The sequence below is a fragment of the Somniosus microcephalus genome, chromosome 20 (genome assembly GCF_052327205.1).
Source record: "Somniosus microcephalus isolate GS21.2 chromosome 20, FLI_Smic_1.0, whole genome shotgun sequence".
In the NCBI taxonomy this organism is placed as follows: domain Eukaryota; kingdom Metazoa; phylum Chordata; class Chondrichthyes; order Squaliformes; family Somniosidae; genus Somniosus; species Somniosus microcephalus.
Window position 1 is genome coordinate 36,660,498 of NC_141006.1, and position 18,820 is coordinate 36,679,317.

At 42.8% G+C, this 18,820-nt stretch overlaps 1 protein-coding gene across 1 annotated transcript in view; it reads left to right on the forward strand.

The window, feature by feature from the left end:
- Window positions 1-18,820, forward strand: part of csmd2 (CUB and Sushi multiple domains 2) — an 807,040-nt gene that overhangs the window by 660,635 nt on the left and 127,585 nt on the right. The window contains exons 46-51 of the mRNA XM_085962435.1: window positions 1,798-1,992; window positions 5,657-5,830; window positions 8,110-8,283; window positions 13,444-13,617; window positions 13,708-13,896; window positions 16,963-17,136. Coding sequence (XP_085818561.1) covers window positions 1,798-1,992; window positions 5,657-5,830; window positions 8,110-8,283; window positions 13,444-13,617; window positions 13,708-13,896; window positions 16,963-17,136 — 1,080 coding nt within the window. The remainder of the gene's footprint in view (window positions 1-1,797; window positions 1,993-5,656; window positions 5,831-8,109; window positions 8,284-13,443; window positions 13,618-13,707; window positions 13,897-16,962; window positions 17,137-18,820) is intronic.

Sequence of the window (18,820 nt, forward strand, 5' to 3'; positions counted from 1 at the left end):
TGATAAATGGTGAAAATACCATTTCCAATGCCTCTTTGGTGAGACCACACCTGGAGTACTGTGCACAGTCTTGGTCTCCTTATCTGAGAAAGGACATACATGCCTTAGAGGCGGTACAACAAAGGTTCACTAGATTGATCCCTGGGATGAGAGGGTTGTCCTATGAGGAGAGATTTAGTAGATTGGGCCTATACTCTCTGGAGTTCAGAAGAATGTGAGGTGATCTCATATTGCCGGATATTCCGATCCCTACGGTTGGTACGCGCTGTGTACTCACCTGTAGGAACATCGGAAATGCCGGTTTCAGGCATGCACAGCGCATGCGCTGGAAACCGGCATTTTCGATCTGTCAAGAAAGCTCTTGACAGATCCTCCGGTTGCCATGGAGAAGGGCCTCTGTGGGCAGATAGTTCCGCTTTTTGGAGACCCTCCGCCCGCAGAAAACCCTTATAATTCTTGTGCCTAGTATAAGGCCTGCTTTTACCAGGAAAAGAGTTGAAAAAAGTAAAAAAAAAATTCACTGATTTATCATTTAAAAATACTTTAAAAAAAGTAAGTTTATTTTTAGCCCCGTAAAAAACTTTATTTTTTTCAAAAATTAAAATTTTTGTTTAAAATAGTTAATTTATTGTAATTTCAAGTCATTTTAAAAATGTGATTTTTTTTAAACATTTATTTAAAGCTTTACTATGTTTTGGGGGTGATCTCCATTCATATATTTGACAGGTCTTCCTGTCAAATGTATGAAGGGAGATTCCCTTCTGTGATTGGCTCCCCATGGCCCACGTGATCCCAGGGACGCAGCGAACTACCTGCGCCTCTGGGATACATGGGCCCTGCGCACCGGCGGTTTGGAGAGGCCCAGCACTGGAATTGTGCGCCTCCCAGGAGCCCTCGGGTAAGGGTGCAGATTTTTCCAGATCGCAGTCCTCCACCCACGGGAGAAGCATATAAGATCTGAGGGGGATTGACAGGGTAGATGCTGAGCGGTTGTTTCCCTTGGCTGGAGAGTCTAGAACTAGGGGGCATAGTTTCAGGATAAGGGGTTGGCCATTTAAGACTGAGATGAGGAATTTCTTCACTCAGAGGGTTGTGAATCTTTGGAATTCTCTACCCCAAAGGGCTGTGGATGCTGAGTTGTTGAGTATATTCAAGGCTAAGATAGATAGATTTTTGGACACTAAGGGAATCAAGGGATACGGGGGTCAGGCAGGAAAATAGAGTTGAGGTTGAAGATCAACCATGTACTTATTGGAGCAGGCTCGAAGGGCCGTATGGCCTACTCCTGCTCCTAATTCTTATGTTCTTATGTTCTCTTCAAAATTTTAAACACCGGCTCCACATGTATAAATGTAAAGACAAGACAGCTCGAAAGTTCCTTTTCGCACACTCTTCCCATTATAAGAAAAGAGTCACTTCACCTGCCTTAAGCAAACAAAGCTTTCCAGAAACAAAGGCTACCTTGTCTAACCTACTGTTAGAAAATAAAAAGGAGTGAGTAAGTATGGATTGTTCTTGAAATGATCTGAAGTAACAATGCAAGAGAGATGGTGACTGCTCAATGTAGTTAAACGGTAGAATTTAAAAAAATACACAAGAAAAATCAATAGATTGCAAGACTTTCCTCATTTATTGTAAATCATAGCGGAATATTGTAAATGAATTTTGTAATGTAAGAGAAGAAGGTTAATTCTAATTCTTGATTGATCAAAATGATAACCGATCAGAAAATTGCAACTCAGTAGGTAATGAAGTGATGAACTGCTATTGATTGCTGTTCAATGTGTGTTCTTGCAGCTGTGACATGCCCTGAAGTTAATAGTCTCCATGTAGAGCATGGCAACTGGAAGCTGTTATATGGAAACCCAAATCAATATGGAGCTCAAGTGATTATCATTTGTGACCCAGGGTATTACCTGCAAGGACTTAGGGTCATCAGCTGTCAGGCTAATGGGACTTGGAGTGTGGGACAGCAGAAGCCCAGCTGTAAAAGTAAGTATAAGTGATCCCGCTCTATAACACAAGTGAATGATGAAAAATATTAAACATGAGCTGCTTACCAAACCTTCCTGCTATAAGGAGAACAGTTTACTGTCAGCTGCTCAAGGGTGTGTTTACTGACAGAAAAAGTTTGAAGCTCTTGGTTGATATTTCTGACTGACCCAGTAAGTGTTTTGAGCTATATCAGAAATTATTATTTTGGGTTCGTTGATGACCCATGTGCATAAAAATACTGCCCAGTGTTAATTGTATTTAAGTGGTGTATGGTAATTGGGTGTTAATTGTATTCAGATGATGGGACTCTCTTATGCACATATATGGGAGTAGGCTGGGGAATGGTTGCAAGCTGATCTTGGGGGTGTACAGTATGTAATGTGTCTCTCTGTGAATAAAGGCTTGTAAGTAACTTAAGACTAGGCTCTAGTGTTCTATCCTTCACCACCTGGCTATCCGACTTTAACACCCAGTGTTGTATTCGGTTATCCAGCACAGAGGGACTTGTTTGATCCACAGTCTGTGCTGTAGGTGATCTCAGCTAGACACCAGTTAAAGCACTGCAATTGGCCTCAGCCCTTATGGGTTAGGGAGGGAAAAGACAGCCAGGTTTCTCACTTCATGTCACTGTCCAGTGACCGACCCCTCTTGCAAAGTGTGTGTGGACGTCCTTCACAGTCAAATAGGCCGTTTGCACATGAAGAATGGGAACATGGACAATGGCCCTGATAATTATGGGGAGGTGGGGAGGGAGCAGGGGTGCGCGTCTGCAACTGAGAAATCTGGGAAGCCGGAGGCCCTGCCGAATTTAACGGCAGGACATCATTAGCATTTTCTTTACTCCATTTCCCGCCCAGCAGCCTACCAGATTGAAAGGCTGGAGGCGGTCCCCGGGAACCGGAGAAGATCGGGAGGTGGGGGTCTGGGTGTGCAGCAGCGACGAGGGAGGGAGAGGTTAAATGGTACTTGGGGAAATGTAGCATTTCATTAGATCCCTATTGAAAGTTTCAGTAAGCCAAGGCAGCAAGGCTGTGAAATGCTTTTATTTTTGCAACAGACTGGTATGATTCGTAAAATCAAACTGGTGCAAATGATTTTGGTTGATTTTTGAAGTCTTTTCATTTAGTAGTTTCTCTTTTTAAAAATATTTTTGTTCAAACATTAAATGTTGGCGATATCAGGGGGAATACTGTTTGAGACGGGAATACTGATCCCCGACTATGTGAGGGAGCTCAGTGAATGGACTATTTACGGCTGGAGCCCTTTGGCTTATTGACTAGAACTCTACTGATGTTGACTTAGTGCTCTTGCAGGGTCAGACCCGGGAGCCTCTCTCATCTAGTTCCATCGTCATGTCATCAGTGCATCCTGTTCAAACAAAAGTATCTCAGTGGAAGTAACAAAAAGAGAGGATGTTAAAATGAATCTGAATTCTTTATAGGTTAAACTCACTCTTAAATATGTATTTATCGTCTACTCGTCTACTCCATATCAGAGTAAAAGGTTATTAGCAGGCTGAAGCTATGGGTGTGAAGATGATTCCTGCTAATTTGTAACAAAACATGTTTGTACATTGGTGTGAAATTCCTCTGCTATTTTTTCATATTTTTCATCTGGAATAATCAGGTTAATGGATGTGTTAAATAGCACAAGGAGACATTAGATACAAATTTGCTAACCAGTTTGTTATTAGTGAGAGCTGTTCACTGAGCTGTGGCTCCGTGGGTAGCACTCTCATCTCTGAGTCAGAAGGTTGTGTGTTCAAGTCCCACTCCAGGGACTTGAGCACAAAAATCTAGACTGCTGCTCCAGTGCAGTGCTGAAGGGAGTACTGCACCGTCGGAGGTGCCGTCTTTCGGATGAGACGTTAAACCCAAGGCCCCGTCTACACTATCAGGTGGACATAAAAGATCCCATGACACTGTTCAACCCTCCAGAAATCAATGAGATGAAAATTGGGTGGGTGACCTGCTCTGCCAGATTACTACCCAGATTGTGAACGTGAAAAATTACCCCCATGTGTTAACTTCCTCCGATTTTTGTAATCTTAATGGTAGTTACCTTTATTACCTCTAGATTCGACTATTCCGTTACTCTCCTGACTGACCTCCCATCTTGTACCCTCCGTAAACTTGAGCTCATCCAAAATTCTGCTGCTCATATCGGAAGTCGCGCCAAGCCCCATCACCCCTGTACACGCTGACCTACGTTGGCTCCCGGTCTGGCTCGATTTAAAAATTCTCATCCTTGTTTTCACATTCCTCCATGGCCTCATCCCTCTCTATCTCTGTAACCTCTACAACCCACCAAGATCTCTGCGCTCCTCTAATTTTGGCCTCTTGCGCATCCCCGATTTTAATCGCTCCACCATTGGTGGCCATGCATTCAGCTGCCTAGGCCCTGAACTTTGGAATTCCCTCCCTAAACCTCTCTGCCTCTCTACTTCTCTCCAAGACGCTCCTTAAAACGTATCTCTTTGAGCAAGCTTTTGGTCACCTGTCTTAATATTTCCTTATGTGGCTCGGCATCACACTTCATTTGATAATGCTTCTGTGAAGCGCCTTGGGACTTTTTATAATGTTAAAGGCGCTATATAAATGCAAGTTGTTGTCATTTTTTTGTGTGTAGTCAGGGGAGTGACTCCTCATTAAGTCTTTCACATAGCTTATTGATAGCCCATTGATTGAATGTTGTAAATGTATTAAGCAGGCTATAGACAAAGCTTGCCCCTGGGTGCAAGTTAGTTCAAAGACAAACTGACCAGTGCACTGGATGGAAATAGGTCTGTTCCATGTCTGAGTTCACTCTCTCCACCCTCCGAGAGATATGGTTGGACTGTAACTGTTGCACAAGGTTGTGCTGCAGCAACATTGGAGCTTCCATTGCTTTCATGTTTATATTGGGAACACAAGAACTGCTGTGGCTATATCTCAAAATTCGGTATTAATTCAAAATGTTTTGCACAGAATACCAGACGAACTGGTGACTATCCTCCTTGGGTGGGACGTAAGGGGGTCTTTTTGGGGCTGACGTGGCTCCATAGTGACATGTCTGATGTTGGAATTTCAGAACCAAGTTAATCTTCTGTGGTAGACTTTGTAATCTAAGACCAAACAAGGCAAGTCCACAGATCTCCAAAGCACTGCTGGTGATTGACTGGCCAATCTGGCTCACTAATAGATCCTGTAGGAGTAGACCTATCAGTGTAGGCCAGGATTCTTCTTACTCATCTCTGGACAGCTCTGCAAGCCAATGCCCTAACAGGTAGGATGGTACGAATTGGACAAAGAATAGGAAACTTATCTATAGGCAAACAGCACAGTTTAAGATGCTTAATCTCCAACACATTTGGGGATCTCTAAGCCGTGGCTCTGCCTACCTGCTCTGAAGTGTTCTAAACATAGAAAAGTGGAATAAAAACAGAAAATGTTGGAAATACTCAGCAGGTCAGGCAGCATCTGTCGAGAGAGAAACAGAGTTAACGTTTCAGGTCGATGACCCTTCGTCAGAACTGTCAGAAATTCTACATTGTTGTTTGGTTGATAAACTTTTAAACATGGCTGTGTCAGACACCTGGCTGACCAAAGAATATTATAGGAAGAATGGTATTTTTAAGAGGTTGAATTGTTTAAATTAATTATTCAATCTTGTAACTCTTTAGTTATCTCATGTGGAGAGCTGCCATTCCCTCCGTATGGCAATAAGATTGGAACATTAACGATATATGGTGCGACTGCCATCTTTTCCTGTAATAGCGGATACACAATGGTAGGATCCCGGGTGCGGGAATGCCAGGCCAATGGGCTGTGGAGTGGAATGGAAGTGAAATGCCTTGGTCAGTATTTGGAGATGTGTCTATAACAGTGTTTGATGTGTGAAAAATTATGGCCTAGAAATTCGGTATGGCCCCGCCAGGTGGTTTGCGCCCGTAATTTTGCGCTCGCCAGGATTCCCGTAGCGCCCGTCTAAAATTCAGTTGCCACGGGCGAAGACGGAGGCGGGCGCTACTGCAGGGTTTGGCCGCCTCGATTGGGGCGATGAACGTCTATTTCAGCCGTCCAGCTGCCGCTGCGCCACCCGATGCGGTGCGGCAGGCTGGAGTCCTGCAGGCCTCCTCCTTCTCTTAAGGAGGAGCTGCCTGCAGCCGTTAGATCGCCGTTGGATTCTCCCGAAAAATGAGCCCGGCACCAAGGAGAAGTGCCGGGCTCGCCGGACTCAGACATCAATGCCGCGGGGGGGTGGTGCAGGAGTCCGGGGAGGGAGGTGCGGGCAGGCGGCCGCCGGGAAAGCGGCCGGCCGCCGCTCCACCTTTATGCGCCGGCCTTTTGGAGCTGCAAGACCCCGTTTCACAAACGCTGTTTGCGGCTGCCACGGGCGAGGCAGCCGCAACTGAATTTGGCCATCGGGCCGGAATAGCATTGCAACCGGGGCGCTGCGCACACCGATGACGTCATCGGTGCCAGCGTGGCGCTACCGGCTAACGCCGATGTTAGGGTCCATCTGAATTTCGGGCGATAACAAACTTTAGGCGCAAACCACTTTATAGCCAAAAAGTGGGCGCAAACGCAACTGAATTTCTAGGCCTATATGTCTTGTGAGCTGAGAGATTTTGCTTGTCCTATTTATTTGTGTTGACAAGTTCAATTTTTGTCACAAATAGCATTTTCAATAAATATCAATGAATCATAGCTTAACAACTGCTTCTGAAACTCTGCAATTAATTGTGTGCATTAAGCAAAGAGCTACTGGCAACTAATTCCGAGGAGATCAAGTTGACTAATTTACCATCTATACCTTTGGAAGCCTCCCTCTGTTATTTCATTGAATTCATGTAATGTGTATATCAGATACAGTACTTGGGATTAATCCTGTTACCTACTTATACAGCTTGACTAAATAATTTTAATGACTAGTTACCATATTAACCTACCTGAGTTATTACATTATGTAGGATGTGCGGAATTACCCCTCGCCCCGTCCAACAGGTTATAGAGTTCAGACTTGAGACTTATGAGAAATTACACCAGACACACGGGTTCTGTCTTTAACCTTTTATTGTTCCTAAGACAGATTCAAAACCCCGTCCACTATTCGAGCAGTACATCAATAATGTTTCATAAAATCATACATACAATCACCCACAGACGATCAGTCCAGCATTGATTGTAAACCATGTCCTTTCGACTGCAGCTCTTCGCCTTTCGACTGCAGCTCTCTGAGTTGAGATGATCAGCCAGACCCCTCCTTCCGACTGCGGTGGCGATATTTTTCGTCACTGGTTTTTATACAGTTTTCCTTGCCCTTTTCAGTAAATCAATCATTCAGAGATGGTGAGATGTTCCTTTAATGTTCGACCTAAGTTGTTTGAGCTGTCAAACTTTCACACTCGTACATCCTATGTGGCAATCCATTAGTTGCCTTTATCAAAGCCCAAAATTGTTCATTCACTCATAAAAGTTTACAAAAGTGGCAGAAAACCACTTGGTCACATTTCGCGTGTTACGTCGCATCCTGTATTTCAGAATTCTCAAGGTTTGACTCCTCCCCTTTAGCCACCAAAAGTCGTTCTACAGTCTTGTAGCCTGTTTTGTTGTAGACACGAAGTCTGCAAATCTAAGGGGGGTTGTTTATCTCTGTTGTCTATGACTACCCCTGCAGTCACAACCATTTGTTCTGTCAGTATCTGCTTATCCGAAACACAGCTCTTGAAATATCTCCATCACAAAGCAACTTCTAAATCCAACAGTTTCTTGTGAAAGCACATTTGCTCCCAAATATTTGCTGCCTTTTAGTAAAGCACATCAAAGCACAGTCCACTTATCAGTGAAAGACCATCTGTTACAACTTTATTTCACTTCAAAAAAAACCTGGCAGAACATTTCAATATACACCAAAATTAAAAATTAAGGGCCTGTGTGTGCCTACAATTACAAAATGATAGTATTGAGACACAAAAGTACAAAAACTTGCCAACATGCTCATCAGGAACTTGTAAAATCTCTTCATGTAAATAGATTAAAGGCAGCTATCATTTCTGGTCCTTTTTGAATTCTGTCCTGGAGTTGAAATCGATCAAGCCATAAATGTTACTGATAGCAACTTCTTTGGTTTTAGCTGGTCACTGTGGGATGCCTAAGTCCATTGTCAATGGCCAAATAATTGGAGAAAATTTCAATTATCGTGGAACAGTGGTGTATCAGTGCAATCCAGGCTTCCGCTTGATTGGAACTTCAGTCCGAATTTGCCAGCAGGACCACAAGTGGTCAGGCAGATCACCTGTATGTGTGCGTAAGTATTGCTTCAGAATGTGACTTAATAATCAATGAAGGGGAGCAAAATGCCTCTGATGAAGCTATTATGTTTTTCTTCCTTTAATACTAGTCATCTCAACTGTTTCGTACACCTCTTGCTAGACTTCTGTGTTCAATTACTTAGTTCACTTGAGTAACCAGGAATTTTTTTTCACATAATGGGTCATTTAGGCTGTGCAGTGCTTGACTATTAAAGTCAAGTCAATCACAATACAGTATTTAAGAGACATATAGATAAATACTTGCAGAAGAAAGATAGAGGATATGAAGTGAGAACAAAGTAAGGAGCTTGGAATAGTGTAATGTTTTGAGAGTTTTACCTATTTAGCCTGGAGAAGATTTTGGATTAATTGATATTATGATATTGTTATAAGTTAAATTTAATTCACAAGGAGTTAACTCCCAGGAACTTATGTTATCCGGGAAGTTGACTTGGGGCCACTGACAGAGTAGCTATCAGAACTGTGTATTCCCACAATACCATATCGGTTTGAGGCAATGGGGACAGAGTTACTGGCATATTCCAGAGAGGTTTGCCCTTCTACTATTGGAATAGAGGCATCCAATCAGAGGGTTGGAAAAAGTTATCCAATTGGTATTGCATCCACAAATGTAAGCTCCAGCTAAACAATTTTAATGAGTAGATTCGTTTTTAAACATTAATAACTTTTAATTTTCATGGATAATAACAGTGTTTTAATACAGATTTCAAAAAAGCGTGGCGTATCACGGGCAGCAAGTTGAAATTGTAAAGTGTCTCTCTGAACAAATGCAGTGCCTTTAATTTAAAGCAACAGGTCAGTTTAAATCTGATTAGGACCCAATTCGGAATTTTCAAAATGTATTTGTATGCCAATTATTTTTGTTGCCCATTTCAGTTTTGCTAGTCGTCTTCAGTGTTCCCTGTAGTATGAAAGCACATGATTTTAGGCAGGGAAGCAATTGGACTGTATATAAGTGAGAACACAATGACATGACCCAGATGAATGAGAAACAATTATAAACTTTTCCCAGCTATCAAATGGATAGAAAGCTGAACCATATAATTAAGAGGAACTAGCTTACGATTGGGACATTCATTAGCGGTATTTGAAGAGATAATGTAAAGGCTGTAAAAGTGAGGTATGTCAGCTTAAGAAGTAAGTGTGTATGTTTATGTTTCCTTAAAATATGGACAAGCAGATTACAAAACCTTATAATGCGGGAGAGTAATTTGTGGTATATTGTTCTCCCCAGTGTCCGAGCCAATATTTACCCCTCAACCAACATCACTAAAACTGATTATCTGGTCATTATCACATTGCTGTTTGTGGGAGCTTGCTGTGCGCAAATTGGCAGCCACGTTTCCTACATTACTACAGTGACTACACTTCAAAAAGTATTTCATTGGCTGTAAAGCACTTTGGTGGTCTTGAAAGACACAAGTCTTCCTTTCTTTCTATCAGGACTACTCAGTAAGTGCTAGGTCCTGTGTGAGAGCATCGAAGCATAGCCAGCTTCTGATCCCTTCTTCCCTTCATTTGTGGAAGTCCTCCTAGTTGGTATTTCCCCATGATAGCACAGCTGGTCTCTTGCCATTACAATGTGGCGATTCATGGGCATAAACTCATGCCCTATGACTTTCTACAACACAATCGCTTAGATTTAAGTCTTTAACAATTGAAAGTGCTGTTTCTTGCACCATTTAAGGCAGGGCATTAATATAGATAATTTATTTGGGGCTAAATGGCTTTTAAAAATATTGATTCTTTGGAATAGATTATATTTTCAGTGTCCAATGGAGCGATAATACATAAAATTGAAAAACAGAAAGGATAACACATAGATTTGAATAATCTTTTCGTAGTTGACAAGTCACATGCAGGTCTCTCGAATCTATTTAATGGCCATGCTTGCTTTAAGCAATAGCTCAGTCCTTTGCAGTAAATAGAATAGTGTCTCATTGGTGCTAGTGAGTTTTTAAGAGTTCTTTCACTCTTGCTAAAGACAGTCATAACTCACGCTGGTGGAGCTTGTGAGTTATGGGTCTTTGTGCATTGTGAAAGAACAGAAGTAATTTACTGTCACCAGTGAAATTCAGCACACTGGGAATGAGTAGATGATTCACTACTGGCTGGCACTCTACAGTTTATACTGAATAAATGGTGACATTTCACTTCCAGTTGGTGCTAACCAATCTGTTGTTTTAATGTTAACTCCTGTTCGGTGTATATAAAATATGCACTGAGTTCACTCATACGTGGTACTGTGTGCTTTGAGTATTTCTCTGTGTACACTACTATAGGCCTAAGGGGTAATCTTAATAAATTTAGAATTCGTCACAGACGAAAAATTGGGACCGTGCACCCAAAGGCTGGATTTTATGGAGGAAGGGTGGTTGGGGGCAGCGGGGCTCCGAGGTGGTTGGGAAACTCGGGAGGCCAGGTTTCCCGCAGGCCCTGCCGACTTTAACGGCAGGGCCTGATTTGCTTGCGAGGCCTCGGTTTCCTGCCCACAGCCAGCTAGATTGAGAGGCTGGCTGGCTGCAGGCAGGTAGGCGTGCGGCACTAGGCCACACAGAAGAGGAAGGGAGGGAGGGATCGAGCCGAGCGGGTGGGGGGGCGTGGGAGGGGTGTCGGTCGGGGATCGGGCCAGCCCGGTAAAAGGATCGGGGGTGGGGGGGGTGTTGGTCGGGGATCGGGGATCGGGCCAGCCCGTTAAAAGGGTCGGGGTGGGGGGGCGGGTGAGGGCGGCCAGGGATCGGGGGGGGGAGGTGGCGTGGAGAAGATCGTGGCCAGATGATTGGGGTGGTGATGGGAAGATTGTGGCCAGCCACCGGAGGATCGTGGCCGGCCTCAACAACACTGGTGGGGGTTGGGGGTGGAGGCCTGGGGGGGCGGTGATTGGAGGCCTCGTGAGGAGGTGTCCAATCATGGGGAGTGGGTTAGGCAGGGACCCTGGATCCAGGAGGTAGGTATAAAGCCACTTGCTTCCTGGATCCAGCAGACCCTGCCTTGCTGTAACTGCCAGGTTTTACAAAGTGTGTAAAACCTGTCCACATGCAGTTAAAAACAAAATGGAGGTTTAAAAAGAGGCTTTCCAGCCTCATTATCATATTTAAATTGCCTTCCCGCCTTCTGGGAGCGAGTTGGCTGCCTGCCCCCATCTTGCTTCCCGTCCCGCCTCTGTTAAAATTGGAAGTGGGCGGGTTGCAGGCGTTTTCAGGTCAGGAATCCCACTTTTTAACAATTTAACTGCCCCCAACCCACCCGTTTTTTTAGGTTAAAATTCCCACCCCCCCACCAAATTCCCGAAATATACTCTTGCCAGGTGAAACTCCATGTCAGGAATATAGTTCCTTAAGTTACCCCTCTACAGCAACATGTGGGTTAAATCCTTACAATTGCCTGGCTTCTGAAACAACATGTTGGGCCCGAATTTGCAGTGGATAATAACGGCAAGCTAACAGTGTTCGCTGTTGTTACCCCTTTGATACTGACTGCAACTTCAGGATGTAGCACATACACATCTAAACGCGGAAATCCTGAAGCAACACTGACTGCGCTGTGACCCCCCCATAGCCAGCAATCAGTGAAACTGATGAAAACTTGGGCTTTTCCATGGTAATATCGCTGTTAAATACCCCATTAAATGTTAGGCCTTGTTGGATAAGATGTAACTGAGGTGTTAACAGCGTATTAACTGCTAATCAGAAGTTATGGCCCTGAAAACCTAATTTTAATTTTGTGGCGTGTCAAATTTGTCCATTGCTATAAAATTTACAAATTTTAAGAAACTTATTAAAAAAATTACAATTTTTTTTTTTAAGTTTGTTCATGATTATTTTAGGTTCTACCTTATCCCTGTGTGAGAGCCCCAATTTTTGTTTTGCTCGCTAACATTTTTAAAAAGTCAGGATAAAAGCATGTTCTCATTTCCTGCTTCCCGGTCTGTGAGAATTCTGCATTGTGATTGGCTGCTTAGACAGCTTGTGGCCGTCACAGCAGATCGCGTTAGGGATTCCCCACTATAGAGTGCTGCAATCTCTTGCACGTCGAAAAAAGCAAACTTCTCACTACAGAGGTCACGAGATTGCTGTGGGCAGCTTTCTTCAGGGCCAACGCCTTTGCTTCGCCGCTGACCACAAATTCCGAGCCATTGTGTGCAGTGTGTTTCAGTGGGCATGAATAATTCTGTATTGGGTAGCGGCTGACCATTCACTCACTTGTACTTCTGTATAGCACTGTGCTTAGTCATGCATGTTATCTGCAAATTGGGTCATTTGTATAACCATTAGTGCAGAGGAGTTGGTATTAATTTGTGCATCATCTTGGATACATGCAGTCATTGTATACATGAGGACTGATTTTCCAAAGGTGTGCTCCTGACTAGAAATTGGCCCTTTGGTGTACATCTCGCTAGAAGCTCGGTGAGTCTATTATGCAGACTCTGCTTAGATTTTCTGTAGTGTATACTAGGTCCCTTGTCTAATATCTGTGTCTTATCCATTGTTAATTTCAAACAGGGATGCGTAATAAGCTTTTTATGGTACATGGAGGAAGGGCTGGTAGAGGATCAAAATGTTAGAAGTTCACTGAAAGAAACTACAGAATGATTATATATTACAGAATGATCATATATTACAGAATGATTATCCATTACAGAATGATTATTACAGAATGATTATCTATTACAAAATGATTATTACAGAATGATTATCTATTACAGACTGGTTATATATTACAGAATGATCATATATTACAGAATGAATATCTATAACAATGATTATCTGTTACAGAATGGTTATATATTACAGAATGATCATATATTACAGAATGATCATATATTACAGAATGATTATCTATTACAGAATGATTATTGCAGAATGATTATCTATTACAGAATGATTATTACAGAATGATTATCTATTACAGAATGGTTATATATTACAGAATGATCATATATTACAGAATGATTATCTATTACAGAATGATTATTACAGAATGATTATCTATTACAGAATGATTATCTATTACAGAATGATTATTACAGAATGATTATCTATTACAGAATGATTGATTATCTATTACAGAATGATTATCTATTACAGAATGATTATATATTACAGAATGATTATTGTGTTATTTTCTTCTCACAGCTATTACGTGCGGCCACCCTGGTAATCCAGCTAATGGCATAACACACGGAACTCAATTTAACCTGAACAATATTGTTAGGTTCACCTGTAACCCAGGGTACACACTGCATGGTACTATCAGCTCCCAATGCCAATCTAATGGGCAGTGGAGCAACTCGCTTCCTATGTGTAAAGGTACAAATTATGACTATCGTGCAGTTTCAAAGTTTTTGGTTGTATAAAAAAAATGGTAAAGATCCTAAGCATTTTCTTATTTTTCTACAGTGGTCAATTGTTCAGATCCTGCACATGCTGAAAATGGCATTCGTCGAGTGCAATTAAACATCGCCCAAAGATTCAGTTTTGGCAGTAGCGTGTCGTATGAGTGCAATGCCGGATACTACCTGTTGGGATCACATGTACTGACCTGTCAAGGCGATGGTTCCTGGGACAGATCTCTCCCAAAGTGCCTGCGTAAGTGATTTTAGGGCTTTAAGGTATCAAAAATGAAGAGTCTGTTTCTTATCAAGTTATTAAGCGAGTTATTTAACCCTAGTTACATAATCTTCCTTTTTTTCAGCAGAAATTGGGAAGTTACTTCATAATGTCTCAGCTGTCAGATAATCATCAATACTTTGCACACACTAGACATGTAGCTTTCCCTGAAATAAAATCACAGACCACTGCAGTCAGAAATACATGATGCTGGGATCTGTAGAATCCTGACCCAGTGTAAGTCACGACGTTTAGGAGAAAAGGACAGAAAAAGTGACTGGAAATGCTGCACAACAGAAAAATTCATAGGTGGCATCATTGCAATACGCAGATCACGGGAGGGAAGTTATTGAAACATAGAAGATAGGAGCAGGAGTAGGCCATTCGGCCCCTCGAGCCTGCTCTGCCATTTAATGAGATCATGGCTGATCATCCAAATTCAGTACCCTGTCCCTGCTTTCTCCCCATATCCCTTGATCCCTTTAGCCTTAAGAAATATCTCTAACTCCTTCTTGAATATATTTAATGAATTGGCCTCAACTGCCGTTTGTGGTAGAGAATTCCACAGGTTCGCCACTCTCTGGGTGAAGAAATTCCTCCTCATCTCAGTCCTAAATGGCTTACCCCTTATCTTTAGACTGTGACCCCTGGTTCTGGACTCCCCCGCCATCAGGAACATCCTTCCTGCATCTAGTCTGTCTAGTCCTGTTAGAATTTTATAAGTTTCAATGAGATCCCCTCTCATTCTTCTAAACTCTAGCGAATATAAGCCCAGTCGACCCAATCTCTCCTCATACATCATTCCTGCCATCCCAGGTATCAGTCTGGTGAATCTTTGCTGCACTCCCTCCATGGCAAGAACATCCTTCCTCAGATAACGCGACCAAAACTGCACACAATACTCAAGGTGTGGTCTCACCAAGACATCCTTGCTCCTGTACCCGAATCCTCTCGCTATGAAGGCCAACATACCATTTGCCTTTTTAACTGCCTGCTGCACTTGCATGCTTACCTTCAGTGACTGGTGCACAAGGACACCCAGGTCTCGTTGCACTTCCCCTTCTCCCAATCTATTGCTGTTCAGATAATAATCTGCCTTCCTGTTTTTGCCACCAAAGTGGATAACCTCGCATTTATCCACATTATACTGCATCTGCCATGCATCTGCCCAATCACCCAACCTGTCCAAATCATACTGGAGTTTCTCGGCATCCTCCTCACAGCACACACGCCCACCCAGCTTTGTGTCGTCTGCAAACTTGGAGACATTACATCTAGTTCCCTCGTCTAGATCATTAATATATATTGTGAACAGCTGGGGTCCTAGCACCGAATACAGTGTTACCTCGTGACTGAAGGAGCCCATATGATCCAGGAGGGAAAAGTCACAAATAAAGCAAGTCCCTTTCCTGAGCAATGAATGTTCAAGAGCTTCCTGTATAGTATTCAGTTTATGTCCCCGTTTTCGATTGTTTTGTTAAAAATGTTAAATAAACATACCTTTTTTTAGTGATGGATCCAGTCTAGTTTAGTGACGTGAGTGGAGTGCTATGAAGTAGTGCCAGGGTTGCTATGGTGACAAGTAAGATGCTTAGGGACACTGACAGCCAACCTAAGGGTGCTCAATTATTACATTGTGTTTGCTGTGCTGAGCATGCCCTGATTGTGGCATGATTGCCACAACAGCTCAGCAGTAGTTAATGGGTATAAGTTGCTATGGGAACAGTCACTGGAACACAGCTGTTGTATTTTCCAGGCTCCTGTGGTTTGTTTGCAAAGACTTACAGTTGGAATATTATCGCACATACTGTACATGGAATAACCTCTGTATCGCACACACATGAAATGACTACTTATCATGCGGTGCTATATAGCATGCATTGGATAATTTGTTTTGTCCAGCACATGTTAGATTACAAACATTTACCCCACAGTCTTCAGTGCAATTATATCTATGTGGTACAGCAAAACTTTTGAGTAAAACGCCACAACTTGGTCACATGAATTTTCTGTCCATGACCCAGACCTGGTCCATAGCCCAGACGTAGTCCACCACAGCAATTGGCCAAAATAAATGCCATAAACAGAGCAAGACTGACCTGTGATGAACTCCAGCTCTATATTATAAGGAATGATACAGGTTGGAGTTTATTTCAAAAGCATAACATGTGACAGAAGATGCTTAACAATTTCTCAAGATTCTCTCTTGCTGTTTATGAAATCATCTGAACTCCTTCTAAGAACATAAGAAATAGGAGTAGGTGTGTGCCATTCGGCCCCTGAAGCCTGCCCCGCCATTCAATAAAATCATGGCTGATCTGATCTTGGCCTCAACTCCACTTTCCTGCCTGCTCCCCATAATCCTTGACTCCCCTGATATTGCATGATATAAGAACTTAATAAAGTCCAGAGTAAGAAAAGACCATTCAGCCCATGAAACCAGCTGCCTGAGACTCCATATATGATGATTATATCATGGGCTCCCCACCCCCCTTGGTTACCATCTGAAAGAATTCCAGTGCGTTTGTAAGTCATGATCTATTACTTCTAAAAGCACACTGACTGCTCCCTATGGAAATCTGTTCTCTTTAGATGTTTATTACAAGCTGTAAAATGCCTTCAAGCATTTTTCACAATTTAGATGCTAAGTTAAGCAGCTTGTAATTATGAGTTCCTTACTCCCTTTTTTGAATATTGGGGCTGCACTTGCTATCCTTCAATCTTTCGGGTACAATTGTCTTGTAACATACTCCATCCTATGCATTATCATGTACATAGCACAGACCTAGTCCGCCACAGCAATTGCCCAAAATAAATGCCATAAACAGAGCAAGACTGACCTGTGATGAACTGACCTGTGATGAACTCCAGCTCTATATATTATATGGAATGATACAGGTTGGAGTTTATTTCAAAAGCATAACATGTAACATAGCTCCATCTTATGTGTTACGGGTAACCTATGTAGTGTCCTATTTAATGATTTGTTAAAATATGTCTTTCAAATAAAACATTTATTTTCGGTCTCATTTCTTTCTCTCCTAGTGGTGACCTGTGGTCATCCTGGTGTTCCACCTGGTGCAGAACTGTATGGTGACCAGTTTGCAGTTGGCTCCACAGTCCGGTACCACTGTAACAGAAGAAATCGTCTGATTGGAAATACCACTCGTATATGCCAGCTGGATGGGCGCTGGAGTGGATCATTACCACACTGCTCAGGTAAACATTCTCGCGTCATCGCACAGGGTTCTGAAAGTAACATTTAGGTCAATATCTATTAACTACTAGATAAAGCAGTTGTAGTCTTCGCTTGGACCTCTTTAATGATGCATGGACAGACTGATATTAAATCTGTTTAACGTAAAAACAACAATTATTGCATTTAAATATCACCTTTAACATAGTCAATCATCCCAAGGCGTTTCGCAGGAGCGTTATCAGACAAAATTTGACACCGAGCCACGTAAAGAGATATTACGCCGGGTGACCTTTGTCAAAGAGGGTAGGTTTTAGAGAGCGGCTTAAAGGAGGAGAGAGAGTTGGAGTGGTTTAGGGAGGGAATTCTAGAGCTTAGGACCTAGGCAGCTGAAGGCATGGCCGCCAAAGGTGGAGCGAAGGAAAACAGGGATGCGCAAGAGGCCAGAATTGGAGGAGCGCAGAGCTCGCAGAGGATCGTAGGGCTGGAGGAGGTTACAGAGAGGGAGGGGCTGATATTGCATGTTATAAAAAGTGGTGATAAGATCTGTTTGAGCCTCAAAGAGCTGCTCCAATGGCAATGGCAAGAAGAAGAGGAAAAATATCTCCAAATACAGACTGAAACAGACCATGAGGAAATGATTAATGAGTTGCATTAAGAATCCCTGAGGTAAAACCTGATGTATGGAAGGTCTGTCTTCTAGAATTATGTACCAGCAGAATGTGCTTCATTCCTATTTATCTGGCTGATGCCTGGAGTGTAAAAAGGGCATCAAAATGACAAAAGAAAAATGTTGAATTAAATATGGCAAGAGAAGTGAAGGATAATAAGTTTTTCAGTTATAGTAAGGGAAAAAGAAAAACGAGGGATGGAGTGGGATCGGGCGACAGCATGACACCTGATGCTACACAGGATGAAAAAGTTCTAAAAAGTTTTTTTGCCTAACTTTTTGCTGAGGACAAGAGAGGTAACTTATTTAGTCTGGAAAGGAAACTAGAGGGTGTTGCAGAGGTAAGTTGTTCTATTCACATTACTACCAACTTGGTTGCCGAACAACTGCGTAAACATAAGGGGGGAGAAATTCGGTTGCTTTGCTTATAGAAACACAGAAGATAGGAGCAGGAGTCGGCCATTCGGCCCCTCGAGCCTGCTCCGCCATTCAATGAGATCATGGCTGATCATCCAAACTCAGTACCCTGTCCCTGCCTTCTCCCCATATCCCTTGATCCCTTTAACCTAAAGAAATATATCTAACTCCTTCCTGAATATATTTAATGAATTGGCCTCAACTGCCTTCTGTGGCAGAGAATTCCACAGGTTCACCACTCCCTGGGTGAAGAAATTCCTCCTCATCTTTGTCCTAAATGCCTTACCCCTTATTCTTAGACTGTGACCCCTGGTTCTGGACTCCCCCGCCATCGGGAACATCCTTCCTACATCTAGTCTGTCTAGTCCTGTTAGAATTTTATAAGTTTCAGTGAGATCCCCTCTCATTCTTCTAAACTCCAGCGAGTATAAGCCAATCGACCCAATCTCTCCTCATACGTCATTCCTGCCATCCCAGGTATCAGTCTGGTGAATCTTCGCTGCACTCCCTCCCTGGCTGGAACATCCTTCCTCAGGTAAGTGGGCGCTAACGGGGCGCAAAGCAACTAGCGCCCGGGTGCAGCACCGCCAACGCCTCCCGCGAAGTTCAGCGTGAGGTTA